Here is a 26,360-nt window from a genome sequence, read left to right as displayed (position 1 = left end):
AAGGGGTGCGCACCGTGAGCTCAAACTCATCGTTCTCATTGCGGGCCAGGAGGGGCCACCAGCCTTTGACGCGCTTTTGCTTGAAGATGGACACGAGGGGCACGTCCACCTCCCCGGTGGCCATCTCCATGGTGCACTGCTTGGCTGTCTTTGCGCCCCGCGGGAACCGGTTCAGGTCCAGCTCGATGGCCCCTGTGGCGACCTCAGTGTCAGCTCTGAGTGAACAGGGCTGGGGTGGGGCAGGGTGGGGGTGGGGGTCTGGGCTCCTCGGCCCCTTGTTTGCTGAGTGCAGACCTCCCCGAGCCCACATCTCATCCTCCTGCCTCACTCCCAGCAACTGGCCTCAATGCAGGCATCCTCGTGGGCTTGCTAGGCAGCCCCAGCCCCCATGCTTTACTCAGGTCCTTCTTTCACCCCAGAGGGTCTCTCCTGGGGTCCCCCCTGCCACTCCCTGCCATGCATCTATTCTGTCAAAGTCCTGCTAATCTCACAAGCTTTTGTAGATGCAGATTCGAGTTTTAGGGAGAATCCCTGCTTTACAGAGAAGCAACCTGAGGCCCAGGGAGGTTTCCCGACTCCCTTACGGAGCCTCTCCCCTCCCCCATCATCACTGACTGCCCCCTCCTTGGTGTGTCCAAAGCTTGTTGTCAGCCTGGTTATGACACTGAGAACATCTGCCTAGGGACGGTTAGGTGGGTCCTTGGGGGCGGAACCCCGTCGGACACCCCTGGCTCTGACGGACTGGAAGCAATGACCCCTTGTCTCCCCAAGGCAGGGCTCTCCCTGTCCCTGCCAACCCGGCCCCTGCCTCTTCTCAGTTCTGGATCCTGAACCCCCATCCCTGCCCTGCTCTGCACCCAGGAAGTCGTCAGCGGAGAAGTGGTCCGCATCCCAGATCTGCAGGGTGAGCCGTGCGGGGATCTTGTACTCGGTCTCGTCCCAGGAGAACATGGACTCCTTCTTGGAGATGACGATCTTCTCCTCCGCCGCCAGGTAGTCGAAGGGGAACAGGTAGCGCCAGTTGAAGTTGCCCTCCCCAGTGAGGGAGTGGTAGTGGACGTCTGTGTCCTGCTTGTCCTCCTGCTGGCCCTTCAGCCACCTGTGGGCGCCACATCTCCAGACCCGCAGCCAGGCCGGTGGGGCCTCTCCCACCCACAGCCACCTTCCCTCTGCCTCCTCTCCTGCCCTCCCAGGAAGCAAGCCCCACTCAGCTCAGTCCCTCCCATGCAGGGACTGCTCACCCACCCCCTCACGAAGATGTCACTGGACTTCTCCCCTGTGAAGAAGTCGTCGTCCTCCAAGACCACCTCATCTGTGTTCCAGATGATGACCCGCAGCTCGTACCTGGGCCCAGGGAGAGAAGGCTGGTTAGCAGCCCCAGGTGGGGGTTATGCCAGGGTGCCAGGGCTGGGATGGGGCAGGCGGAGAGAAGCCCTGGGGACTTGGGGTCAGCACGGGGCCTGGGCCAGGCTGGGGCTGGAGGAGTGGTTTGGGGTTGGGGGAGCAGAGGCATGAGTGAGAAGGCCCACCAGGCACCTGGCTGTGGGCGGTGGGGGTGGGGTGAGGGGAGGAAGCCACCCTCTGTCTCAGATGCTAGTTCCAAGAGAAGTCTGCATTTAAGCCCAGTAGCCAGCAATGGAAGCCCATGGAAGCTGTATGTCCCTGTCCCCAAAGAGAATTTTCCCCTCAAGGTTTAATTGTAATTATGAATGATGTAGTTCATTTCAATCATTAAGAGTGAGGCTGAGTCATTCACTAAAAATTGATCTGAGCATGGCTCTCCTGGGATTGCAGACAGGGCTGTGAGCCCAGAGTGGCCCAGTGAGTTGGGTGCCCCCTAATGACAGGCCCTGGAACAGCTGACTCACGGCCTCAGGTTTCCAGGACATTCCTGGCAGAATTGGCTGCATGATTTGCTGGGGCCAGCGCCAAATGGAAATGCAGGGTCACTTGTCATAAAGAATTTCAAGATGGCAACATAGGAGCATGGAAACAAGAGTGGGACCCTGTGTGGCTTCCTCCATCCCTGAAGCTGGCCCTGAATCCAGTCACTGTCTGACAGCTGGACTCGAACCTGCTGCTTTATGGATGGGAAACCCGGGTTCTTTTCACTCTACCACCTCCTGCCTCTTCCAGGCACTCACTCCTGGATTCATCACTGGCAGGCACTCCAAAGAAAACTTGGCGGAACATCACACTAGCCTGGATGTGAGGATGACACAGGGCCGGCTCCCAGGGGTTCTGTGTGTTGTGAAGGAGTGTGTCAGTGTGGGCATGTGTGTGGGTGTCCGTGGGAGTGCTATGCTGTGTGTGTGTGTGCATGAGATGCATGTGTATGGGCGCGTCGACCGTGTAGATACAATGCATCAGAGTGTGCTGTGTGGGGCTTGTCTCGCTCACTGATGCAGGGTGGAAGGCGTTGTCCTGCCTTAGCACGTGGGGACTCTCCAGGGCAGGCCCTAAACTCTATCGATTGGTTGGTCAGTTTCTCCCCTATAAGGCCCAGTGGCCACACCCAGGCCCCAGGGATGCCAACTGGCCAAGGCCATCTGGACCTGAGTCCCTCGCAGGAAGGGTTGGGCCGTGGTGGGAAGTGGGTGGGGTGGGCCGGAAGGGAGTAGCGCTGGGCCCCAGGCCGCTCACTTCTTGGGCTTCCGAGGTGAGATGTCCAGAGGCGTCCCAGGGGCTGGCATGTCCATGGGGAACATGTCCACCCACAGCTCCAGGCGGCCCTGAGGAAGAGGGTTGTGGCAGATCTCCCAGGGCCTTCTCCCTCTGCCCAGGAAGATCAGCTCTCCTCTCCCTCCTAACCTTTGTTCTGTCAAGGACCCAGTTCATCAGTTTCCATCTTTGGATGCCAGGAATTCCTATGATGTCACCAATAGCCAATCACAGCTTCTGAGGGAGACAACCCAGGTCTCTGCCTGAGCTGATGTAATTCTCACTCAAAGCGAATACCCTTGCCATTCAAGTTACCCTGAGGGGCCTTGGTGGGAAGGTGCCTGCCAGGCTTTCTGGAATGCAGCGGACAGCGTGAGGCCTGGCTTCTACCTTTACTGATTCAGGTTGGGGATCCCTGGTCCCCAATACCCAAGAACCCCAGTCTTGGCCATGCAAGTGTCACCTGCTCGATGCCCGGCTTATCGGGGTTGAGCAGCGGCCTCGTCTCCACGTGCTCTGGCACCAGGCGGCAGCCTGCGCGGGGGGTGTCCTCCCAGTGCCTCAGGGCCAACAGCGCCACATGCTCGTCTGTGGGCTTCCTCTGACCTGTGGGTGCCGGCGGCTCAGCTGCACACATGGCTCAGCAGAACCAGGAGGCCTTTGCTGGGACTAGGGACTCAGGAGCACAAAGAAGCCCCTACACCATCACCTATCTACCCCACCTCATTTTCACTGTTGGGGAAACTGAGGCACAGAAGGAGAAGTGGCTTGCCCAGGGTCTCAGCTGCCCCACAGGGCCAAGAGAGGTCTGTGCCCTTGGTCCTCTGCTTGGGGAAGTTGACTGGAGAGCCCTGCTGGGCTGAGAGAAGGGTCAGGGAGGGAAAATCCACTTCCTGTCCCAGCACCTGAAAGTGATCAGATACCAGCACAGACACCTCCCAATTCTCTGCTTCTCTGGGAAGTGCCTCATGGACAGAGAAGTAAGGAGAGTTTAAGGATTAGAGCCAGACGGACCTGGGCCGATGCCCTCGCTCTGCCTCTAAAGAGCCACATGACCTTGGGCGAGTCACTAGAAGTAGGATCTTGGTTTGTTTATCTGCAGAAAGGGATGCAGATAACCTCTCTACCTCACTGGGATTTGGACAGAGAGAAAGCAGGTGGGGCTGCCCTGTAGGAGGGGTGGAAGCACAGAGGCTGGGCAGACAGGAACGGGGCTCTGGGGTGATGAGCAGAGGGTCACTAAGACCAGGTTTAGGTTGAGGACACCCCAGGCTAGGCTGTGAGGTTCCCCAGGGAAGTGTGGGCCCCTCCTGGCCTCTGAAACCCCCTGGAGAGGGGGCAGGCGGCTGCATCCAGTGCCCCATTACCGTTCTCGTCCTCAATCTCAGAGGGCCCAGTGAAGACGCGGTTGGCCACCTTCACTCTCCCAGGGGGCCCAAAGTGGGGGCCGTCCACTTTGCCGTCTTTGCAGAGGCGGGTCAGGATCTGGCTGGGCTTCATGGGGTCCCGCCAGATATTGTAGCCATGTCTGTGGGAGGGGACACACAGGCTTGGAGGGGCTGGGTGGGACTAAGCCATCCTGGATGACAGCTGGTCGTGGCCAGTTCTCTAAAGTTGGCTGTTGCCCTCATCAGCAAGTGAGCCTGATTCCTCCTGCCCTGGGTCCCAGGCTCACCTGAGACACTAGGGCCGCTGGAGGCTGAACCCTCCTGCCCTGGGCCTTGGACCACGTATCAGTGTCCCCAGCCTAGCCCCACCGCATCCCCTCACTGTGCCCACTCCTCTGGAACCTCAGAGACTCCCATGAGGAAACTGAAAACCAGAGAGGTGAAGGGACTTGGCCAGGGTCACACAGCCTATAAGTGGCAGAGCTGGCCCAGATCCCCAGGGGACTCTTTCTGTCCTCCTCTGCTAGCCCCCACCTTCCCTAGCCCACTTGTCTCTCCTCGTCCTGCCTCCTCTGTCCTGGAATCCACTGTCCCTCTCCTTGTTTTGGGATCTGCAGTCCTGTCCCCTGAAGACTGTGCCCAGGGACTGTAGGGGCAGAGGCCTGGCCTGGGACAGAAACCACAATGTCTAACCTCTCAAATCACCAGGATCTGAATCTCATTTTAGAGTGGAGGCAAAGCAGGCACACTGCCCCCGCTCTCTGCCCCATGCCCCACATACGTGGAGTAGGTCTGAGCGATGCCGCAGGTGGCGCGGTGCTTGCTGTAGAAGCGGTTCTCCAGGTCGATCTTGGTTTCCCCAATGAGGTCATCAGTGCCCACCAGGTCCCAGTCATACACAGCCACCGTCAGCATGGATTCCATGGGGAAGGAGGCCTCGATGTCAAAGGACCTGGTGGGGTGGAGTTAGGAGAAGGGCTTAAGGATTGGCTAGGGTGGGAGGTGTTCTGGGTTGGAGAAGTCGGGGTGTGGCAGGGGAGGGCACCAAGAAGCCTTACTTCCCAAAGACAGGGTTGAGCTGCTTGGAGATGTAGTTCTCCTTGTCGCGGATGTCAGTCTTGCCTAGCCGGATGGCGATGTAGGGGTCAGCTTTGCCGTTGATGTCGGCAGGGTGCAGGTCCGTGGCCTGGAATGGGGAGAAGGGCTGCCTGAGCAGGCTCCCATGCCCTGCTCATCTTCAGTGCCCCTGCCAGGCTGCCTGAGGGTCCTATGACAGTGAAGGGCAGGGGCAGGAGCACTGGACCCCTCAGGAGGCTTGCTGTGTGACCCTAGGCAAGTGGCTACCCCTCTCTGGGCGTTGACTTCTTCCTCTAGAAAAGATAAAGACTAGACCAAACGATCTCCCTGGTGCCTCCCAGTCTGGGGCTGTCAGTATGCAGCTTCTTCTTCTTTTTTTTTTTTTCTTTGAGACAGAGTCTCACTCTGTCTCCCAGGCTGGAGTGCAATGATGTGATCTCAGCTCACTGCAAGCTCCACCTCCCAGGTTCAAGCGATTTTCCTGCCTCAGCCTCCTCAGTAGCTGGGATTACAGGTGTGTGGCACTGTGCCTGGCTAATTTTTGTATTTTTAGTAGAGATGGGGTTTAACCATGTTGGCCAGGCTGGTCTCGAACTCCTGACCTCAGGTGATCCTCCTGCCTTGGCCTCCCAAAGTGCTGGGATTACAGGCGTAAGCCATTGCACCTGGCCAGTATGCAGCTTCTTTGGTCTCTCCCAGATGGGAGGATGAGGAGACTTGCAAGGAGGGAAAGCAACGGGAGTCTCACCCGGACCACATAGACTCGGACCAGCACATTGATGGGCTCATTGCTCGGGATGCCCTGGAACATGCCGTAGGTGGAGTCGTAGCCGGCTTCCCGGGACACGTCCTCTGGGAGTGGCACTTTGTACACGCAGAGGGAGCCCTGGGCAAGACAAATGTGGGTCAGGGTGTAGGTTTGCCTGGCAAGGGTGGCATTCAAAATAGCTAACAGCACCGGGAGGGCTGGACCCTGATGTGGCAGGGCCTTCACCCTTTAACTGCTGAGTCATGGGAGAGTCCAGGGCTTCTGGAGGGAGTGGCCGGGGCAGCGGTGGGAGGTGAGTGGGAGAACCTGTGGTGGGGCAAGGGCTGGCGGGTGCTCAGGCTGGGCCCGTGCTCCTGGCCTGACCTTGAAGCGTCCCACAATGCGCTCCTCCTCGGTGGAGCCATCCTCATCATCCCCGGTCTTGCCCCGAAGCAAGTTGAAAGTGTGCAGCCAGTCCTCAAAGTTATCAAACTCGGACTCCAGCTCTTTGGGGTATACCTGAGCCAGACCAGGCTGTTAGGGGGCGGCTGCCTGGTCTCTGGCTTTTGTCCTGCCCCACCTGCAGGATCACTGCGCCCCCTCTTCCCGCCCCCGCACACCCTAGAAGGGTCTGCTCCTAGGCTCTCACCTTAAGCTCATCAATCTTGGGTTTCTTCTTCTCGGGGGCCTCGGACCCCTGGCCAGAGCCAGAGCTCTGAGTTTTCTTCTTCTTCTCCTCTTTGGCAGCCCTTGCCTTCTCCTTGCCCTTCATTGACCCCTTCAGGCCTGGCCAGAAGCAGAAAAGGAGGTGGAGCAGAAATGAGCAGAGCAGGAAGGCCTGGATTCGAGACCCAGCTCTGTCGCTAATTTGCTTTACTAACTTAACTCTCGGATGTCCATGTGCTGTCAAATGCAGATAATACTCCCTAGCATGCCCGCCTCATGGAGGTGCTGGGGCCCCAGTGAGTTTATGCCCGGGAAGGTGTCTGAAGACCGTCTTCATGCCCTTTGGAAGAGAGGGGCAGGAAGGAGCATGGGTTTGGGGGTGGAGGCCTGTTGCTGCGCAGTTCCTTGCCCACTCACTTTCCTCACTAGCTTCCCTCTTCTTGTCCATAATAATAACACTCTGTATTAGCATTTCCCAAACCTCATTCAGTGGAGCACCTGGTGCAGATGCTGCTGGCATGCTTTAGAAGAAAGAGTACTGTGATCCAATAAGCTGGGGAAATATTTTATACTGTGTCTTCCTTTTAGAGATGTATAATAACATTTGCACAGTAAAGGGTATGAAAAGTCCTGCACCAAAACAAGCTGTTTCAATCAGCTTTTCCTAAACTAATTTGATCAAAACTAATTTGTTCCTTCTAGAACATCCATCAATTTTCTTCATGGAAAAGAGTCTGGAAAATGCTGGATGGAATGAGCTCTGAGGTCCCTTCCAGCTCTGATGTTCCGTGGCTCTAAATGTCTGCCCATCACTGTGGGCGCTGAACTGGTCAGAGTAAAAGCCTCCCTGGACAAGGGCCTTAGCCTGCCCAGTACTGCCCACGGATTACTGATGCTGCTTCCCTGGCTACTAAGGCTGGGAGGGCTGGCAGGAGGGAAAAGAGAAGCAGGTGATGAGGTGGGCAGGAGAGCTGACCACCCAGGGGTGGGGAGGAGGAGGCAGAGTTCCAGGTTCCAGGGCTCACCCTCGGTATTGTCCACTTCCTCCTTCTCCTCCAAGTCAATTCCAGAGGGCTCTTGTTGTCGAAGTTGCTGCCAAAAGATGAGATGAAAAGGACAGAAGGTGGGTTTCCTGGGGAGGAGTCTGTTGACCCCAAACTGTGGGCCCAGACCAGTCTTAATGCACTAGAAGTAGAAAATCTTCCCTACTGCATTTCAAATCCACCATGTTCTCTGCTTAAGTGGGTCAAAAAAAGTTTATAATGTGTACAGTGTGACTAGTGGTACTTAGGGGTTTATGCATCTGTGGCACATATACACCATGGAATACTATGCAGCCATAAAAAAGGATGAGTTCATGTCCTTTGCAGGGACATGGATGAAGCCGGAAACCATCATTCTGAAGAAACTGTCACAAGGACAGAAAACCAAACACTGCATGTTCTCACTCATGGGAGGGAACTGAACAATGAGAACACTTGGACACAAGGGAGGGGAACATCACACACCGGGGCCTGTGGTGGTGTTGGGGGAGAGGGGAGGGATAGCATTAGGAGCAATACCCACTGTAAATGACGAGTTAATGGGTGTAGCACACCAACATGGCACATGCATACATATGTAACAAACCTGCACATTGTGCACATGTACCCTAGAACTTAAAGTATAATTTAAAAAAAAAAGAAATAACACCTTGCAATAAATATTTACATTTTCTACTTAAAAAAGTACAGTGCATTTTAATGTTGCTTTTAGTGATATTAATAAATTAATTGTTTTAATGTAGAAAAGTATAACAGTAAGAAAATGTACTATATTTTCTTTCACTCAGCACACCCCATCTTACTGGAAACGAGAATAAATCTTACTACAAACTAGAAACCAGGTTTCAACTAAGTCGCCACCGCCACCTGGTGGCAGTCTGTGAAAATTGCAGGAGTAGAGACGGCAACAGGCAGCCTCTTGGAGCTCCAGCCTGGCCAACTTGATGGTGGGAGACGAGACTACCAGTTGTCCTCAATGATCTGTTCTCCTATTTTTACAAGTTTTGCTGAGCACACAGCCACCTTGCTAAAGATTACATTTCCCAGCCTCCTTTGCAGATAAGTGTAGCTAAGGGACTAGATTCTGGTCAATGTGAGTGGAAGTCATATGTGCAGCTTCTGGATTGGGCCCTGAAAAAGAAAAGCATATGCCTCATCTCCTCTTTAACCCTTCCTGTGCACTTGAATTAGAACACGATGTTGAGTCACCTCCAACCCTACAGATGTGACAAACAAGAGGTCAGGATCTTAGTCCTTGACACCACTGAGCCACCATACCAGCCTAACCCCCACTCTCTGAGATGTTATGTGAGAAATAAACCGCTGTCTTGTTCACTTCACTCTAACTTGCTACAGCAGCTTAATGTGTGCTCTAATAAATATCACACCTAGCTTGGGTCACAGAAAGGGCCTGGGAGAGGATGTGGCTGGATCAGCTCTGGCCCCACTGAGGAAACACAACTGCAGGCATGTGTCCCTCCTGGTCAGGTGGCCAGTCAGAGCACCCTGAGCTAGGTAGGCAGCGTGGAGAGGACACAAACAAGAAAGCAGAGAAATGCGCTTTCTGGAACTGTTTCTGGCCAAACAGATGGAACCCACATATGTGTAATAGGGGAAGAATCATTCACGTGCCGATGACCAAGATGTGTAAAATAAAACAGTATGAAGAAGAGTCGTAAGGACTACTGATAAGCAGTTGTTCCCTTATGGCCTCTGAGAACATGTTTCTCCTTTTCCACAAAGGTCACCTCCTCTGAGACGCCTTCCCTGATTCCCCCAAGCCATGATTTGCCTTTGTTATCACATAGTCCTCTCTAAGTCTCTGTTTACATGTCCATTTTGCCCAGTAAACCGGAGGCCCATCAGGGCAGGTGTGGCATCTTTTGGCTCCCATAGCACCTAGTATGGAGCCTGGCTCATCGCATATACCCAAGAGGCATTTGTGGAATGAGTCAATGAGGACAAAAGAAAACCAAGCAGGGAAGGTAGATGGGACCATCATCTTGGAAGGTGAGTTCTGAGCTAGGATTTCAAGGATGTGAGACAAAGCCATCCCAAACTCACATGAATGGAGGTGGGATCCAGCTCTTGGGGGCCGTGGGAAAGAAGCTGGACAGGAGGGTCTGAGTGTGGAGGGGTCACCTCCCCTCACCCTACCCGAGGTCTCACCTCCTTCATGGTGTCAATGGAGGCAAAGTACTTGGACCACCAGTCCAGCATGCTCTCGTCTGGCTCCTCCTCCTCTGGCTCCTCCGCAGTGCCCTTCTTCTTCTTCTTCTTCTCCTTCTCCTCCTCAGCCTGCAGGTTGGCCAGGTCCAGAGTCCTACATGGACTCCTCCTGCCTGGACAATCCCGAGAGCCTCCACCCATTCCGCCATCTGTCAGCAGGAAGCCTTGGGCTCCATGAGGCCCTGTGGGGCCACCCATGTCCAAGGGGCAGGGCCTTATTTTATGGAGAAGGTGCCACAGGCCACAGAGTGTTGTGACCTGCCAGTGTGATCCACTCGCCCAAGCAGGACTGGCACCGAGTCCTGCACTCACCCAGCTCTTTTCCACTGCATCTTAGGGGAGGTGTGCTGGCCCAAGCATGCGGGGGCTGGGGCTGGCTCTGTCCCTGATGCTGGACCCTTTGGCCTGACATCATTGCCAATAAAGGACCCTCTCACCCCAGAGCCCCTGCATGGCCCCCACACTCACCACATCCACCTTGACAACAGCTTCAGAAGTCTGCAGAGGAACCAAGGAGACAGGGACAGAATCAGCCACTGGGGCCTGGAGTGGCAGGCAGTGGCCTAGCACAGGGTGTGTGGAGGAGCCAAGACAGAAATTACTGTGTGCTGGCAGCCCCTGTGCCCGCAAGGCCAACTTTGCATTAATAAGAGCACTCTGACTGGTGAGTCTGCAAAGGGTCTGAGTGAGGATGTTTCTTTGGGTGGCCAAAGGAACAGTGGGCTGTGTTCCAGGCTGGCCCACGTTCTGCCCTTCCCTGTAGGGTCTACAGCTTGTACGCCACTTCCACACCCAACCCCCAGGTGGCAGTTCTCTCTCTGGCAGATGAACAGTCCTAGGCCCAAAGCCAGGAGGAATAAGGAGCTTCCACCTGGAAATCCTCCTCCGACCCAGGCTGGGGAAGTGTCATTTGTGAATGGCCGGGATGGAAAACCAGGGACTCTTTGGAAAGGACACTGATGATCTCATAAGGAATCATTACCTATGGTGTCATTTGTTGGAGTAAAAATTATAGCAGGTGATTATAATAAACTGTGATGGCTCACTCTGTCTCTCATACACACATACCACATGCCAGTGCACATGCACACACCCACATGTATGCACGCATGTGCACATACGCACACCGCAAGCATGCATGCACACATATATGCACATACACCACATGCACACATGCACATTTACATACCTCATGCACACATGCACACCACAAGCACACATGCACACATATATGCATATATACCACACTCATGCACATTTACCTACCACCCGCATGCATGCACACTGCACACATGCACATATGCATTTACACACCACATGCACGCACATATGCACACACCACATGCACACATGCACGTATGCACACCATATGCGTGCACACATACATGCACATGCTCATACCACATGCATGCATGCACGTGCATATGCACATACACCACACATGCATGCACATATGCACACCACACGCACGCACGTGCATACGCACATACCCCACATACATGCACACACACATGCACATACACACCACATGCACGCATGCACGCACATATGCACATACACCACATGCATACATGCACGATGCACATATGCACACCACACATATGCATGAACGCACAAATGCACATACATCACATGCATGCACACACACATGCACATATGCACACCACACACATGCGCACACACATGCACATTTACACACCACACGCACGCGTGTGCATTCCAGGATAGTATTAGGAGGGAGCTGTTTGGACACACAATCAAGTTCAGCCCCCGACAGTCACATGCCAAAGGAGGCTCTTAGTGTCCTTTTCTCTCGGGGCAGATAGTCTGGTTCACAGGATGTGTCACACGGAGTTGCATGTTCCCAGCCAGCAGGGGGCTGACCCCACCCGCCTTACCGCGTCCAGCTTCACCATGGTCTCCAGTTTCTTGATGGGTACCTCTGGCTCCATAGTCACCACAACCTCCCCTGTGGAGTGAGAGGAGGAGCCCCCATTGCACAGCACACGGCAGCGTCGGAGAAGCCAGACTGGACAGATGGATAGATGGACAGACAGGCAGAGGAAGGAGCAAGAGGAACAGTGAGATTGGCGGGGCAGGAAGGTGCGGAGAACTAAAGCTGATTCTGGAACTTTCTGAGGGAGAGGGGGACAGCCAGTCAAGGGAGAAAATATGGGCATGAGGAGGGAAGAAGAGAGCCCGAGATAAGGGGAAGCTGCGGAGGCCGGCGGGAGGGAGGTGGCGGGGAGGCCTGGGTCTTCTCCATCAACCAGCGCAAGGGGCTTTCTGCCCTCAGGCCCCCCCAGGCTGTCTCCAGTTCTGCCCTCTCTGGCTGTAGAGCTGGCGTCACCTTGGGCAGCCTTCCTTGGCCACCAGGGTGACCTTCGTCTATGCCCACCCCCTCGGCCCCAAGGAGCAAACTCTGGTCGCGGCTTGGACTGGGCGGAGACCTGGAGCCCTTCCCTGGGGGGCGTGGAGCCAGGCTTGGTGGCAGGGTGGATGTGGCCATACCCGTGGTGTTCCAGCTGGGGGCCGAGCGGTCTGGGGGCCGGTAGATGAAGCGTCGCAGGGAGCTGACGGCATGGGAGCCCACCAGTGTGTAGCGACCGAAGGCCCGGCAGTCCACCACACGGATGTTCAAGGGCGGGTGCAGCAGCTCGTTCTCTGGGAGGTCCTGGGGTGTTGGCGACAGGAGCCTGAGCCTCCAAGAAGGGGCAGAGGAAGCCGGCTGGCTGAGTGGAGCCACACAGGACGTCCTCCGTCCGCCAGGGCCTGCACTCACCACTTCAAACCACTTGACGAGGGTGTTGAAGTTGGGGTTCTTCTTATAATTGTGGATCAGGGACGACTGCACCCCCTTCCCTGCACACTCGATGTCCACCCGTGGCCGGTCCACCTGGGCCAGGTTCACCCGCTTTAGGTCCCGTAGGCCCCAGAACAGCACCTGGGAGAGGTTGGGGGGTGGGTGCAGAGAAGAGAGCCCCTTAGTCAAGGGAGCCAGCCATGGGGGTGCTGGACCATCCAAGAAGGAACTGGGCAGTGGGATGGGCAGTAGTTCACCCCAGATTTCAAAGGGTGGGAGCAGGGCCAGGAGAGCAGAGGAGGGGCAGGCGTTCTCCAGGGATGAGGGTGGGGCTGCCCGGAGAAGGGGTGCAGAGTCAGGGGTGCAGACAGGAGGGCTGGGCATGGTCCTGGGACATGGGAGTGCGACTTGGTGCAGATGGGGGCAGGCCCTGGGCTGGGGCAGGAGCCTGGGTCTGCTGCTGGCTCCTGGTGATGGTGGTGGGAGGGGGATGACAAGCCACTTCCCCTCCTGGGTCCTCAGACTCCTCATCCAAAAGGGAAGGGCCACACAGAGCCCTCGCACCTCCACTCGGTACTTGCTGAGCACGGGCCGGATGCCCATGGGCACAGGCATGATGGGACCTCGGTCCACGTCCACCGGGCCATTGATGGGGGGCAGGTCAGCCTTCCCTGCTGGTCCAATCTGGGGAATGGGGGTCACAGGTCACACACTGGGGAGCCCAGGGACAGGGTCTCTTTCCCCATGAGTTGTTTGCCATGATCTGGGGAGACAGGGAAACCCCCTAAGGACCACGCCCCCAGCTTTGGTCAGGATGGGTAGGAGAGAGGCCCCTAGGCCCAAGCCCCCAGGCCCCAGCTCCAGGCCCCAACCCCCAGGCCCTAACGCCCAGGCCCTAACCCCTCAGGCCCCAGGCCCCAGCCCTCAGCCCCAGCCCCCAGCCCCAGGCCCCAGCCTCCAGGCCCCAGACCCCAGGCCCCAGCCTCCAGCCCCCAGGCCCCACCCCCAGGCCCCAGACCCCAGGCCCCAGACTTCAGGCCCGAGACCCCAGGCCCCAGCCTTCAGGCTCCAGCCCCCAGCCCTAGGCCCCAACTCCCAGCCTCCAGTTCCCAGGCCTCAGCCCCTCTTCCCTGCAGTCCCACCTGCAGCAGCTCGAAGGCCGCCAGCAGGTCTCCAGCTGTGGCGTTGCCACGGTAGATCTGGTAGTACTCGAGCTGAGGTGGGAAGCGGGGTGGGCAGTACGCCTCGTCTGCCATCTTCACCAGGGGTTTGGCGAAGGTCCGGCCCATGAAGTCAGCTTTGCCCTGACGCAACAGACAACCCAGAAGCCTCTTGGTGCTTGCTGTCCACACCTGTGATCTCGTTTGGTCCTTACCACAGCCCCATGAGTTGTTGTAAGGGACAGGTGTGATCACCCCATTTTACAGATGAGGAAACCAAGTCTCAGGGCCCACCAAAGACTTGTTCAAGGCCAAGCCGTCAGTAAATGGCAGATGCCCAGCTCAGGACTAGACATGAGGTCCTCCTACCTCTAGTCCAGGGCTATCTGGGCACCTCAGCAGCTGAGGTGGTATGTGAGAAGGTGGCTCGCTAACTCTCGGGGGTCACCCCAATCCCTTACTCCCTGCTCCAGAACCTCCACAGAGGACGGCAAGGCTGTTACTGGTTGTGGTAGGTGAGGGCAGGGGTCAGGGAGCCCTGGGGTGGGGAGGCTAGTGACAGCAGGACTTGCTGGCACACCTTCAGGGCTCAGTCTGTAGGTGACAGGAGGTGAGGATGTCCTGGCCCGGGAAGGGGTCAGGCTGCCGCAAGCAGGCAGGAGGAGCTAGATGTCAGCCCCCACTCCCAGCTTCCCAGCCAGCACCTGGCCAAGGAGCTCTGCAGGTGGGTGGCGGAGGTGAGGGCACAGCCTCAGTGCAGGTGGAGTGCAGGGAACAAGGGCCAGGTGTGGTGCTGCTGGGGTCCCTGGCACCAGAGCCCACCCATACCATGGAATCCTGGTCATAGATTTCAATGACAATGATGGGCGGATCGTCCCTCAGCTCATGAGCTTCACCATAGAGCTCCAGGTTGTCGAACACCAGCATCTGGTCCCAGGTGGGACACAGGGTCTCATTCAGCACCTGCAGCATGGGATGGGGAGACAGGGGACAAGTGACAGAGGGTGGGCAGATGCACAAACAGAAGCCACCCCTACTCACTCAGCTTCCACGGAACCTGGGGGCAGGAGTGACAGGTGTCTTGATTCTTCCAGAAATCTTAAAATCAAGGCTAATATGAGGTTTGGCCCAAGCCCCCTGCCAATGTCCTCCTTGTCATCCCTGTCTTGTGAATATAACCACAGCTAAAGCCCATAGCCTTTCCAGTGTGACCTGCGTCTGCTGCAGTTATCTGCAGGGCTTCCCCTGAGAAACCGGGGCACTGGCTGACCTGTGGCTCCAGGCCCCACAGGCTCACAGGCCCCACAGGCTCCAGTCCCCACAGGCTCACAGGCTTCCTGTGCTCTCAAAGCCAGAGCCACTCCCTCCTCCCAGGCCCTCACCTCTGTGCACTGACTCTGATTGATGAAGAAGACGCGGGCAAAGGGGTCTGAGAGTCCGCTGCTGTCGGCGGCAAAGAGGCTGCGGGCCTGGTACATGTGCGCTCGGAGCTGGAACGCCTGCTTCTCTGTGGGGAAGGGCAGCCTGAGGTTCCGGGATGGGCAGCCCCTCCAGCCCCCTCCCAGGTGAGGCTTCGAGTGAGGGGTCCTCACTCACTGGTGTAGACCAGGCTGACGGGTGGGAAGGCATGCAGGCCCAGGCCCTGGGCTGCCTTGACCTCCTGGAAGCCACAGGGCAGGCCGCACAGGAACTCCTTGCGCTGTTTGCTGAGGCCCAGCCACAGGTAGAGCTCCACCTTGGCCTGCACTGTCCAGCCTGCCGAGCCGAAGCCCCGCTTCCCTGGCAACTGGGGGCGGGCATGGGGTCACCAGGAGCCTGACGGCTGCCAGGGCCCAAGGGGTGGGGAAGGGGCAGGGGCTGGCAGAGGCCCTGGTCAGAGCTGCCCTGCCCATTCACAGCCATCCCGCTGGGCTGGGGTCCGGTGGAGGCAGGGGGATGGGCAGGGGGCCGTCATGCCCCCTTCCCCACCCCTTCCCCCACCTCCTTCCCCACCCCTTCCCCCACCTCCTTCCCATTCTTGGCTCTTCTCTGAGCACCTGCTGCTTGAAGGCCCCACCCTGTCACTCAGGCCGTCCAGCCCCAGGTGGGGGCTGCTGCTCCCCTGAAAGGACCCAGGCCCCCATCCATCCTGCTCCCTCCAGCACCTTGAGGAAGAGCGTCTTGACCTTGGCGCAGTCCTTGCCGGTCTCCTCCTCCACGATGGAGAAGAGCAGGTCCTTGGAGGGCACACGGGCATAGGCGACACGCTTGTTGTTGCTCATCATCCAGATGAAGATGTCGGGAACGCTGTGCTGGGGCTGGGGGTTGGGGGGTGGCCAGGGGCAGCGGGTAAGGGGGTCCAGCCTCCTGACTGAGCCCCCTGAGCCTGAGGGGCCCCAGAGAGCCAGCCCTGGATGAGGCAAAGCCCCGACCCCTTTTGCCGCACCTCGTCCGCCAGGAAGCGCAGCTTCTGCAGGAAGTTCTGGCACAGCCTCAGCTTGTCCCGCACCGTGTGCCGCTTCACCTGGGCCCGCAGCGTCCTGGCCTGCTGCCCCATGTTTTCCTGCGAAGGAGGGGGTGTCAGTGAACCCAGCAACTGGGGGACAGCTCAGGCCATGACAAAGGGGGTTGTGACACCTTCTCACAGCCAGGCCCTCCCTCCAGTCCCCGCTGTCCAGTCGGTCCTCACCAGCTCCCTCATGCAGGACTTGAGGCGCTCCCGGTCAAGTCTGGTGCGGGATGAGTGGCCCTGGTCCTTGTCAGCGAGGGAGAGGAAGCGGCTGAGGGTAGGGGGAGCCGGGGTTTAGCGAGCCTGACCAGCAGGGGCTCTGTAGTTTCTTCCTCATCTGCCCAGCCCTGGCAGGGTCCCCTTTGTCCAGTTCCGCCTCATCGTCCCCCCACCTGCCGCCCCTCCCTTCTCACCAGCAGCCACAGCTCAGCTCCTCCAGGACGCCCCGCAGGCGACGCTCAGGGTAGGACTTCTCCGTTTTGATCATCTCCTGTACGTCGTTCAGGCCTTCTTCCTGTGAATCAGGAGTGTGGGTGATGCTGGGCCACAGCCCCGCCTCCCCAGCCTCCCCAAATGCCTCCTCCCCGTTGATCAGGGGAGTGAGGGACCTCATGATCTGGGAGCTCTCGCTAGGGCCATCCTGAGTATCGGTGATCATGAGGAAGTCATCAATTTCCCAGGTTCTGTTCTCAGAACCTGGAGATGTTGGTGTTCATGGGTTCTTCAGTTCCTGAAGGAAGAAGCCACCTCTGGGCTGTGAGTCTGTGGCTCTGGTGAGCTCACAGGGCCTGGGCAGAACTCAGGGCTAGGGGGCTCAGGGCTGGCCAGAGACAGAGGGAAACCCTAGGACTGGATGTGCCAAGATCCTGACGTCACTCCAGAATGCTGGGGCCTGTGGCAGGGGATGGGAACAGATGCCTGGGGGAAGAGGGAGTGGCTCTGGCTCTGAGAGCACTGGGAGGGCTGTGAGACACAGGTCCCACAGGAAACACAGGTCAGCTTGTACCCCAGCTCCTTAGGGGGAAGCCTTGCAGATAACTGCAGACCCAGGTCACACTGCAAAGGCTATGGGCTTTAATTGTGGTTATAGTCACAAGACAGGGATGACAAGGAGGACATTGGGAGGGGGCTGGGAGCAGACCTCATATTAGCCTTGATTTTTTTGGAGGTTTTAATTCATTTTTATAAAATATGAGCTGGCTGAGCTTCAGGGAACTTCAACAGGGAACAGCAACAGCTCAGGGAAGAGTGGGATTATCTGCTGGTCCCTGCTCCCCCAGGCTGGGGAGAAGGAGGTCTCACGCCAACAGCTGCACTCCTCACCCAGTCAGTGCCCATGGCTCAAGGGGGGAGAGGGGTGGGCAGAGGAGGAGGGGGCAGCTCCTGAGCTTCAGACACTGCTCGCTTCTCCCTTTTCCCCATTTCCCTTCCCTAGCCTTGCTTTTTTATTTTGTTTTATTTTATTTTATTTTTTGAGATGAAGTTTTGCTCGGTTGCCCAGGCTGGAGTGCAGTGGCGCCATCTCGGCTCACTGCAAACTCCGCCTCACGGGTTCAAGCGATTCTCCTGCTTCAGCCTCCCGAATAGCTGGGATTACAGGTGCCCGCCACCAAGCCCCGCTAATTTTTGCATTTTTAGTAGAGATGGCATTTCACTATGTTGGCCAGGATGGTCTCGAACTCCTGACCTCAGGTGATCCACCTGCCTTGGCCTCCCAAAGTGTTGGGATTACAGGCGTGAGCCACCACACCTGTCTCCCTAGCCTTGCTTTTAAGATTTCTGGAAAAATCAGGGAACCCAACACTCCTGCCCCAGGGTTCGCTGGAGGCTACAGTGACTAGAGGTGGCTCCTGCCCTTGTCTGTGCCTGGGACCTGGGGCTGAGGATGGGAACAGAGGTCCTGCTGGGGCCGTTCCTGCAGCCCCCTGGGCAGACCAGCTTTGTGTGTTCCAGGGAAGGCCCTCTGACAGCGCCGTCTCCCCCAGGACCCCACCCCTGCTGGCCCCTGGCCTGGCCCTGACCAGCTTGTCAGCAATGTGGTCCATGATGTTGGCATTGTAGAGGCGGCGGCGCTGGTCCGGCCACCAGCTCTTGATGTAGATGCAGGGCTTTCGCTCCAGGTAGGGCAGATGGAAGTAGTTCCTGGGGTGGGCAGAGGCGGGAGGTGAGGTCTTGGGGGCCCAGGGAGGTGGGAGGGCCAGGCCACAGGAGGATGGGAGGCTGGGCCCACCTGTCGGTGACCTGGGGCCGCATTGGTGGAGTGGAGGAGACTGAGGCCAGGTCCCCGGCATCACCGGCCTCGTCATCACTTGCGTTCTGAATCAGGTCTACTTCTTCCTCACCCCCCGGCTCCTTCCGGGGCCGAGGCCGCTGGGGCCGGGACAGGCCATCAGCTTCGTTCCCATAGTTGCCTGGAGCAGAATGGGCCCAGAAGGCCTAGAGTGCATTCCCCACCAGGCCCCTCCCACCGTCCAATCCGGTGCTGCCTTGGGTTTGGGAAAGGGGAGAGGGAGAGTCAGGGAATGGGGCTCAGATGTGACACATCATTAGCCAGAGAGCATTACCCCGTGTCCCCACTCCGCTGAGAGTCAGGGAGTCCTCATGACGCCTGAGTGCGAGGCCCAGCCCTGGCCCAGGCTGTGGCCTGAGTTCCCACTCTCTCCTCTCCAGCTCCGGGAAGGGCTTCTCCCTGCCCTCTGCCCCAGGTCCCAAACACAGCCTCACCCTGTAGGTGGAGCTGAGGGTTGGCCCCTTTATGGGGCGTGGTCCACCCCATGCACACACAAAGGTGTTCTGTGGGGGCTTGAGGCCTCTCGGGGGAAAGGGGTCAACGTTCCCTACAAGAGTGAGGACAGGGCTGAGGTGCAGAGCCTCACACTTACCACCTGCAGCCTAGGCCTGAAGCCTGCTGTGGGCCCAGCACTCACCTAGGCCTGAAGCCCCCGTGGGCCCAGCACTCACCTAGGCCTGAAGCCTCCCGTGGGGCCAGCGCTCACCTAGGCCTGAAGCCTGCTGTGGGCCCAGCACTCACCTATGGTGACCTCAAAGGTGATGGGCTTGTCTCCGTTTCTCCGGTCGATCATTGAGGCCTCCAGGAAGGCTCCAAAGAGAAAGAATTCTTCCATTTTACCTGCACAGCTCTGTGGGGAGGCAGTTCAAAGCATTCCTGAGCTTGAGTAAGGGTGGCAGGTCGGGGGCCAGGCCTCCTTCCGTCTCACAGACAGGCCCTGGGGGTGGATGGTGGGGGCATCCCCCCCGGCTTTGGGGCCAGGAAGCCCACACCCCAACGGCCCCCCAGCCTGGATATCCATGGAAGCAGGGCTGGCTGCGGACACCACAGGGACAGCCGTGGCTGGGAAGAGGGGCAGAGGGGAGGCACCATCGTGAGACCTGGCGGCCGTTGTGAGACAGAGCACAGGCAGGCAGTGGACGAGGGCAGAGTCCTGTTGGGGGGCTGAGTGGGGGCCTCTGCTTCCTGGGGAGAAACCTTATCCTGAGGTCTGACTCCTCAGGTAGACAGGGCAGCAACAGGCAAAGCCTGGGACCCAGGTGACTCAGGGAGAAGGGGGCTGAGCTGGAGGCCCTGGGGGACAGCACAGTGCCTGGGGTCTCACCTCTGAGATGGGCGTGGCCTGCTCCACCTGCACCTCTGTGGAGCTGGTGAGCTCAGGGTTGGAGGTGTCTAGGATCTCCACGGCCAGGCCCAGCAGGAGCCGGGCCCGGAAGGACACACCCTCCCCCAGGCCCTCATTCAGGTCCTGATGCTCGTCCAGCAGCGTGTAGTTACGTGTGGAGCCGTACATGTTCACCCAGGCTGGGCCCAGTGTGGGCAGGAAGCCTGTGGCAGTGGGAAGAAAAATGAGGGGGCCGCGTCACATCCAGTTTCCCTGGGGAAGAGGGGCCTCTTTTGGGGGTCCCTGGCCTCCAGCTCCTGGGTGCTGAGCTGAGAACTTCATGTGTGCCATTCAGGTGTGGGGCAGCCTTCTCACACTGCGCTGGGGTGGAGCACTCTCTTGGGTCTATTTCTTCCCTGCGAGGGCCTGAGCTGGAAGCAGTGGGAAGGCAAAGTCTAGCTCCCTGCTTCCTGGAACTTAGAGCAGGAATTGTCAACAGTCTACTTGTAGGACAGAGCCAGTCCTTCCAAGTCCCCAGCATGACCTTGGGCCCTGTGCCATTTTTGCAGCTCTGTCCCACCACGGTGACCCTGCTGCTGCAGACCCCTCCCCTCCTCGCTGAAGGCCCTCCCTCTCCATCTCTGCCTGTGAAATGCTGCTTCCTCACGAAGCCTTCCCAATTCCTAGGCACAAGTCCCTTCTCTTATGGCTAAGGTTTGTCAGGCCTCTGACAGGGGTCGCATGATCCAGTTTTTTTGGTTCATTTCCTTTTTATTCTGCCTTTTTTAAAAAAACACACTTGTAGCATTTTAAAAATTTAGATATACTTCACATGACATAAAATTCACCCTTTTAAAGTGTACATTTCAGTGGTTTTTCGTATATTCACTATGTTATAAACCATCATCTACTTCCAGAGCAGTTCCACCCCCTCAAAAGAAACTCTGCACCTATTTAGCAGTTAGTCCCAATCCGCTCCCTTTAGCACCTGGAAACCGGCAATCTACTTTCTGTCTCTATAGATTTTCCGGATGTTTCACACACATGGATCAGACAACATGTGGCCTTTTGTGTCTTCTGCCTTATGTTTTGACCATTTGGTAGCACATCTATCTCCTCAATACACAGTGAGCACTTTGATCCACGAATAGATTCTTATCTCACTCTATGTCCTTGGAACCCAGCACAAGGCAGGGATCCTAGGAGGTGGTCAATCCCTGCAAGTCTGCAGATAGGCACTACTATTAGGTATCATATATATATATACACACACACAGTAATTATATACAAATGCAGTATATACACTGCTATAATGTGCATATCATACTATAATTATCATATCATATAATCATTATTATTTTCACTTTACAAATGGGAAAACAGGTCACACAACTACTAGCTGACAAATCCAGTCAGCTGGGCTCAGGCCAGCTCTGAGCCGACCTGAGCCACAAATCCTCACCCTCCCCCTGAGGCAGGGGCTGCTGGCAAGGCCCTGGAAGCGCCTGTGAGGCTGAGGTCCAGAGCTGATGACGGTGGTGTGAAGAGAGGGGATCTCACCTATTCCTTCCCTTCAGGCCACTCCCTGCCCCCCAGCACACCGGGTCTCCCGCTGCTGACCTTTGTCTCCATCATTAGAAATCTTGCGCAGGTCAATGAAGTGGGTGCCGATGGCCACGTCGTTGACCTTGTCCGAGTCTCGGATCTGCACCTTCATGCGTTTGCAGAGTGGGGGGAAGAGGTCTGTAAAGATGACCTGCTCATTCCACAGGGGCTCATAGCTGCTCTTCTGCACTGAAGTCTTGCCCTGGTGGAAGGGGGAGCACGGGTGAGGGCGTGGCATGTGTGTGTGAGTGGGTGCGTGTGTGTGTGTGAGTGGGCGCATGTGTGCGTGTGTGAGTGGGTGCATGTGTGCATGTGTGAGTGGGTGTGCGTGCATGTGTGAGTGGGTGCATGTGTGCGTGAGTGGGTGCATGTGTGCGTGAGCGGGTGCATGTGTGCGTGAGCAGATGCATGTGTGCGTGTGTGAGTGGGTGCATGTGTGAGTGGGTGCACGTGCATGTGTGAGTGGATGCATGTGTGTGTATGAGTGGGTGCATGTGTGCGTGAGTGGGTGCATGTGTGCGTGAGCAGATGCATGTGTGCGTGTGTGAGTGGGTGCATGTGTGAGTGGGTGCACGTGCATGTGTGAGTGGATGCATGTGTGTGTATGAGTGGGTGCATGTGTGCGTGAGTGGGTGCATGTGTGCGTGAGCGGATGCATGTGTGCGTGTGTGAGTGGGTGCATGTGTGCGTGTGTTAATGGGTGCATGTGTGCGTGTGAGTGGGTGCATGTGTGTATGTATTCGTGGGTGAATGTGTGCATGGGTGAGTGGGTATGCGTGCGTGTGTGAGTGGGTGCATGTGTGCATGTGTGAATGGGTGTGTGTGCGTGTGAGTGGGTGCATGTGTGAGTGGGTGTGTGTGCGTGTGTGAGTGGGTGCATGTGTGTGTGTATTCGTGGGTGCACATGTGCACGGGTGAGTGGGTGCGTGTCTGCGTGTGTGAGTTGGTATGCGTGCGTGTGTGAGTGGGTGCATGTGTGTGTGCGTGCCTGTGTGTGGACTTGTCTTCACTCTTCCCACACCCCCAGCCTCTCCTCCCTCTCATGCCCCCTGCGCAGCTCTCAGTCTAAGGACTCCAGGAGGCAGTGAGGATCCTCTAAGTCCGTCCCTGGCCAACATGATTTCCAGCCTTGTCTTACCTGCCCAGCTGCCCCAGGCCCCACACCCATCAGCCTGCCCTTGTGATACCTGTCACCCAGCCCCAGCCTCCTGTACCTCATACCCCAGTACCTTCTGGCCAGCAAAGAAGACTTGCACGTAGGGGTCCACGAGGTCCTTGTTTTCACCGATGAAAGCCTTCTTTACATTGGCCATGAGGCTTGTGTTCATACGGGGCAGCCCCTCTGCTCGGTAAATTTTCACGTAGAACCGTGCCCACTGGCGTTCGGGGGGCACCCCCTCGGGGAGCAGCAAGTTCCTGCCAGCACATACAGCCAGGGCCATGGTCACCAGGTCCAGGTCCCCAACCCCCATCCTGGCATCTACACACTCCTGGGTCCTGGCACAGTCTCTAAGGGACAGCTGAGGGAGCAAGGCTAGGATTAGACACTTGCGTTCATGGAACTTGCCCCTTGTGGGATTCTGGGCAAATCTTCCCATCTCACTGAGCTGCCGTTTCCTCACTGCTGAGGTGGCTGTAATAATACCCACCTCCCAAGAATATGATCGGCTCAAGCACGCTAAAACATATGAGTGCTTTGTAGATTGTACATTGGGATATGATCTTAGTATTATTGTCAGTGTTTTATAGTTTTGTGCCTTATCTTTTGTTTCGTAGACAAAAACTTCACAGTAGCCACTCTCTCTCCCCCAGCTCACAAAAGACAGGATTCATTGATCCCAGCACTTTTACCCACTGACTCCAGACAAGGTCACAGAATATTTCTCAACAGCTGCTATCAGCTGCCTGGAATTGGCACACCAGAAGAAACCTTGGCTCTCCCAGCACTTCCTGCTGCTATACTCAGGACCCAGCAGCTGCTGGCTCTGGTCTGCCAGCATCGACTCTTCCCAACCCGTTTCTCACTGGCAGAAAGGATGTCAAAGGACTGTTATTCTCAGCCATCCTCCATCACCCCCTGCCCCTGCCCTGCCTCGGAAGAGTGGGGCTGCTTGGGAGAGTGAGTGAGAGCAGGGTGAGGGAGACGGGTGGCAGGTGCTCTGAGCAAACCCTCACCGGGGGCTCCCTGGGGGAAGGAAGGGCTGGCTCAGACTCCAGGGGCTGGGGTAGCTGGGCCTCACCCCTCAATGTCATCTTCGTCGGTCTCATTGGCCTTGTGGGGCGTCTTGATGTTGTCCCCTTTGCCCACCACGGCAACGTCACACTTCACGTAGCCCTTCAGCCCCGAGGAGATGTCATCGGGGTCAGACAGGATGGCCCACTTGTGATGGAACTGGTGCTCTGCAATGATGAGGGGTGGGCACTGCACCAGACGCCCCCACCCAGAGCATCTCCCAGTGCTCAGGGCAGGCCAAGGGGTGGCAGAACCAAATGCTGTCTTGGTCCCTAGAGTCCCGGGACCTGGGGCCACAGCTCTGCCTGTCCCTAGCCCAGGGTGTGATAGAGTCTGAGGTCCTCTGGAGCTGGGGCAGTGGGTGCACAGCCTGCCCATGGACATATATCCCATCAGTGGTGTGACTTGGAAGCACGACAGCCTCCTCCTAATTGGGTTTTTCTGCCTGTGGCCTCTTCTATGGCCCCACCCCAGTCAGCCAGCCTTCACATAGCTGTGAAGGACACAGCTGCACACAGGGCCTTCCCAGGTGGAGGCTCATGCTCCTGCTCCCCATCTTCAGCCCCTCTGGGGCTTCCCAGTGCCTTGGGGTGAAGACAAAAGGCATGGCCTGCAGGCTCCTGATTTAGTGCTCCCTGACTCACTCTGCTGAGCCCACCCAGCCCTGTGTTCCTCCTTGCTGAACAGGTGTTGCGGTTTTATATGCCCTTTTATACCTCCATGCCTTTGCATCTGCTGCTCTTTGAGCTTGGAATGCCCTCATTCCTGTTCTCTCCACCTCCACCTGTCTTTCTCCCTATTCAATTTGTAAACTTCTACTCATTTTGCTCAAGTTTCTCCTTCTCCATGCAGCCCTCCCTGACTTCCTCGGAAGAGTTGATCCTGGGCTCTTTAGTGTTTGTTCTCTGTGCTCTCCATGCACACCTCCCATCTCACTGTGCTGATCTGGGTATTGTTTGGCTCTGATTTTAGACTGAGAGTCTCCTAAAGACAGGGATTGTCAGTCTCATCCCAGTGTCCCATGACCTATGACTGTGTGGAGGAAAGGACGGATGTCAGGGAAGGAGGCGCTTTAGGAAGGATTTGCCCCTTCAGGTTTACTTTAAGCCCAGTGGGCAAGCAAAGGGAAGCGCATCACTGTGCCTTAGGAATCTGCTTCCCGGGATGTTAGGTGGGCACTGAACTCTCAGGGACTCAGCACCTCCCTCCTTCACTCCCTCCTCTTCCACCTTCTACCGTAGCCCAGGCCTGCGTCCTGCAAGCCTGTGGCCCTGGTGGGCTCCCGGAGATGTTAGGGGCTGTGTGCAGAGGTTGGCCTTTCTGGGAATAGCCAGGCCACCTGTGTCTCAGAAAAGATAATGCCACAGTAGAGTCTGAAGAGAGGGACAAGCAAGGTGAGAGGGCAGGAAGGCACGTGGATGAGGAGTCACTGGAGAACCTCAGCCAGGCTGGCAGGCCTCCAGGGAGGGGCCATGTCCCAGGAATCTCAGGAGCTTCAGGTCTTACCAGAGCAGATGTGTGTCGGATGAGGAGATGGACAGAAAGCTCAATGAATGGGTGCATAAATGGGCAGAGGGAGGGGTGGTGAGCTGCCTGGCCGGCTGAGAGATAGACGGACAGATGGTGAATGGATTACTGGATAGAAGGAGCCATTAACATGTGGACAGGTGGGTGGGTAGATATATGGATGGGTGGGTGGATGGGTGGATATATGGGTGGGTGGATCTGTGGATGGGTGGGTAGGTGGATGGATCTGTGGATAGATGGGTGGGTAGATATATCAATGGGTGGGTGGGTGGATGGATGGATATATGGGTGAGTGGGTGGATCTGTAGACAGGCGGGTGGGTGGGTGGATGGATTCATGGATGGGTGGGTGGGTGGACCAATGGATATATGGATTGGTGGGTGAATGGATGGATACATGGATGAGTGGGTGGATCTGTGGACAGGTGGGTGGATGGATTTGTAGATGGGTGGGTGAGTGGATGGATGGATACAGGGGTAGATGTATAGAGGTGTGCATGGTTAGATGAATTGGGGACATTTAGCAAAGAAAGAGAATACGATTCAGGAGGAATGTAAAATTTATCTTCAAATTTAAAGTCTATTTTTCTTTTTGTCCTGAAAGAGAGACCTGTGAAAGTGGGTGAAGGTTACAGGGTGACAGATTTTGAGATGACCTAAAGAAAGTGAAGATATCTAAAATAAGAAGTAGTGAGTGCCCCATTTCTGGGAGGACTAAGCAAGGTTACAGGACCAATCAGAGATGGTGCTGTGGGGGTCCCTACATCAGGTTAACACTTGACTGATGACTTCTGAGGCCCTTCTAGTCCTAATACTGTGTGATCTCAGGCTAGAGATACAAGGACCACATGAGATCCTGAGCTATATGCTTACCAGCCTGAAACATCATTTCACCTCCCTTCAGCCTAGGGCTGACACCTGCCAGTCAAGGGTAGCCCAGCTGGGGAAGTTGCTGCATCCCAGACCTCCTTTATGATCTATGAGGATGAGTGTATGCCCCTGACTTCCTCTATGATCTATGAGGATGAGTGTATGGCCCGTCCTCACCCCCAACAGAGAGTAGCAAACAGTAAACAGTTTCCTGATGTTGCATCTGGTGGTACAAATGACAAAATGTGG

At 56.7% G+C, this 26,360-nt stretch overlaps 1 protein-coding gene across 4 annotated transcripts in view; it reads right to left on the bottom strand.

Moving 5' to 3' along the window:
- The window catches only part of OTOF (otoferlin), a 100,984-nt gene that overhangs the window by 2,903 nt on the left and 71,721 nt on the right, over nucleotides 1-26,360 (bottom strand). For 2 of the 4 annotated variants that reach the window (XM_016948196.4, XM_016948195.4), the window contains exons 12-44: nucleotides 23,723-23,882; nucleotides 22,712-22,898; nucleotides 21,498-21,684; nucleotides 19,878-20,101; nucleotides 19,295-19,403; nucleotides 18,494-18,674; nucleotides 18,285-18,405; nucleotides 16,677-16,777; nucleotides 16,444-16,534; nucleotides 16,201-16,317; nucleotides 15,920-16,072; nucleotides 15,372-15,561; nucleotides 15,158-15,282; nucleotides 14,604-14,738; nucleotides 13,758-13,919; nucleotides 13,180-13,299; nucleotides 12,595-12,756; nucleotides 12,324-12,486; nucleotides 11,711-11,841; nucleotides 10,281-10,310; nucleotides 9,753-9,881; nucleotides 7,566-7,632; nucleotides 6,524-6,660; nucleotides 6,259-6,393; nucleotides 5,875-6,012; nucleotides 5,108-5,235; nucleotides 4,831-5,001; nucleotides 4,029-4,189; nucleotides 3,125-3,267; nucleotides 2,644-2,732; nucleotides 1,246-1,344; nucleotides 858-1,099; nucleotides 14-192 (exon numbers count right to left, since the gene is read on the bottom strand). In XM_016948196.4, coding sequence (XP_016803685.1) covers nucleotides 14-192; nucleotides 858-1,099; nucleotides 1,246-1,344; nucleotides 2,644-2,732; nucleotides 3,125-3,267; nucleotides 4,029-4,189; nucleotides 4,831-5,001; nucleotides 5,108-5,235; nucleotides 5,875-6,012; nucleotides 6,259-6,393; nucleotides 6,524-6,660; nucleotides 7,566-7,632; nucleotides 9,753-9,881; nucleotides 10,281-10,310; nucleotides 11,711-11,841; nucleotides 12,324-12,486; nucleotides 12,595-12,756; nucleotides 13,180-13,299; nucleotides 13,758-13,919; nucleotides 14,604-14,738; nucleotides 15,158-15,282; nucleotides 15,372-15,561; nucleotides 15,920-16,072; nucleotides 16,201-16,317; nucleotides 16,444-16,534; nucleotides 16,677-16,777; nucleotides 18,285-18,405; nucleotides 18,494-18,674; nucleotides 19,295-19,403; nucleotides 19,878-20,101; nucleotides 21,498-21,684; nucleotides 22,712-22,898; nucleotides 23,723-23,882 — 4,667 coding nt within the window. The remainder of the gene's footprint in view (nucleotides 1-13; nucleotides 193-857; nucleotides 1,100-1,245; nucleotides 1,345-2,643; nucleotides 2,733-3,124; nucleotides 3,268-4,028; nucleotides 4,190-4,830; nucleotides 5,002-5,107; nucleotides 5,236-5,874; nucleotides 6,013-6,258; nucleotides 6,394-6,523; nucleotides 6,661-7,565; nucleotides 7,633-9,752; nucleotides 9,882-10,280; nucleotides 10,311-11,710; nucleotides 11,842-12,323; nucleotides 12,487-12,594; nucleotides 12,757-13,179; nucleotides 13,300-13,757; nucleotides 13,920-14,603; nucleotides 14,739-15,157; nucleotides 15,283-15,371; nucleotides 15,562-15,919; nucleotides 16,073-16,200; nucleotides 16,318-16,443; nucleotides 16,535-16,676; nucleotides 16,778-18,284; nucleotides 18,406-18,493; nucleotides 18,675-19,294; nucleotides 19,404-19,877; nucleotides 20,102-21,497; nucleotides 21,685-22,711; nucleotides 22,899-23,722; nucleotides 23,883-26,360) is intronic. The other 2 variants (XM_016948198.4, XM_016948197.4) reach the window with 1 other exon arrangement.

This window comes from Pan troglodytes, chromosome 12 (genome assembly GCF_028858775.2).
Source record: "Pan troglodytes isolate AG18354 chromosome 12, NHGRI_mPanTro3-v2.0_pri, whole genome shotgun sequence".
Lineage (NCBI taxonomy): Eukaryota > Metazoa > Chordata > Mammalia > Primates > Hominidae > Pan > Pan troglodytes.
This window is presented reverse-complemented; position numbering and strand designations above follow the sequence as displayed.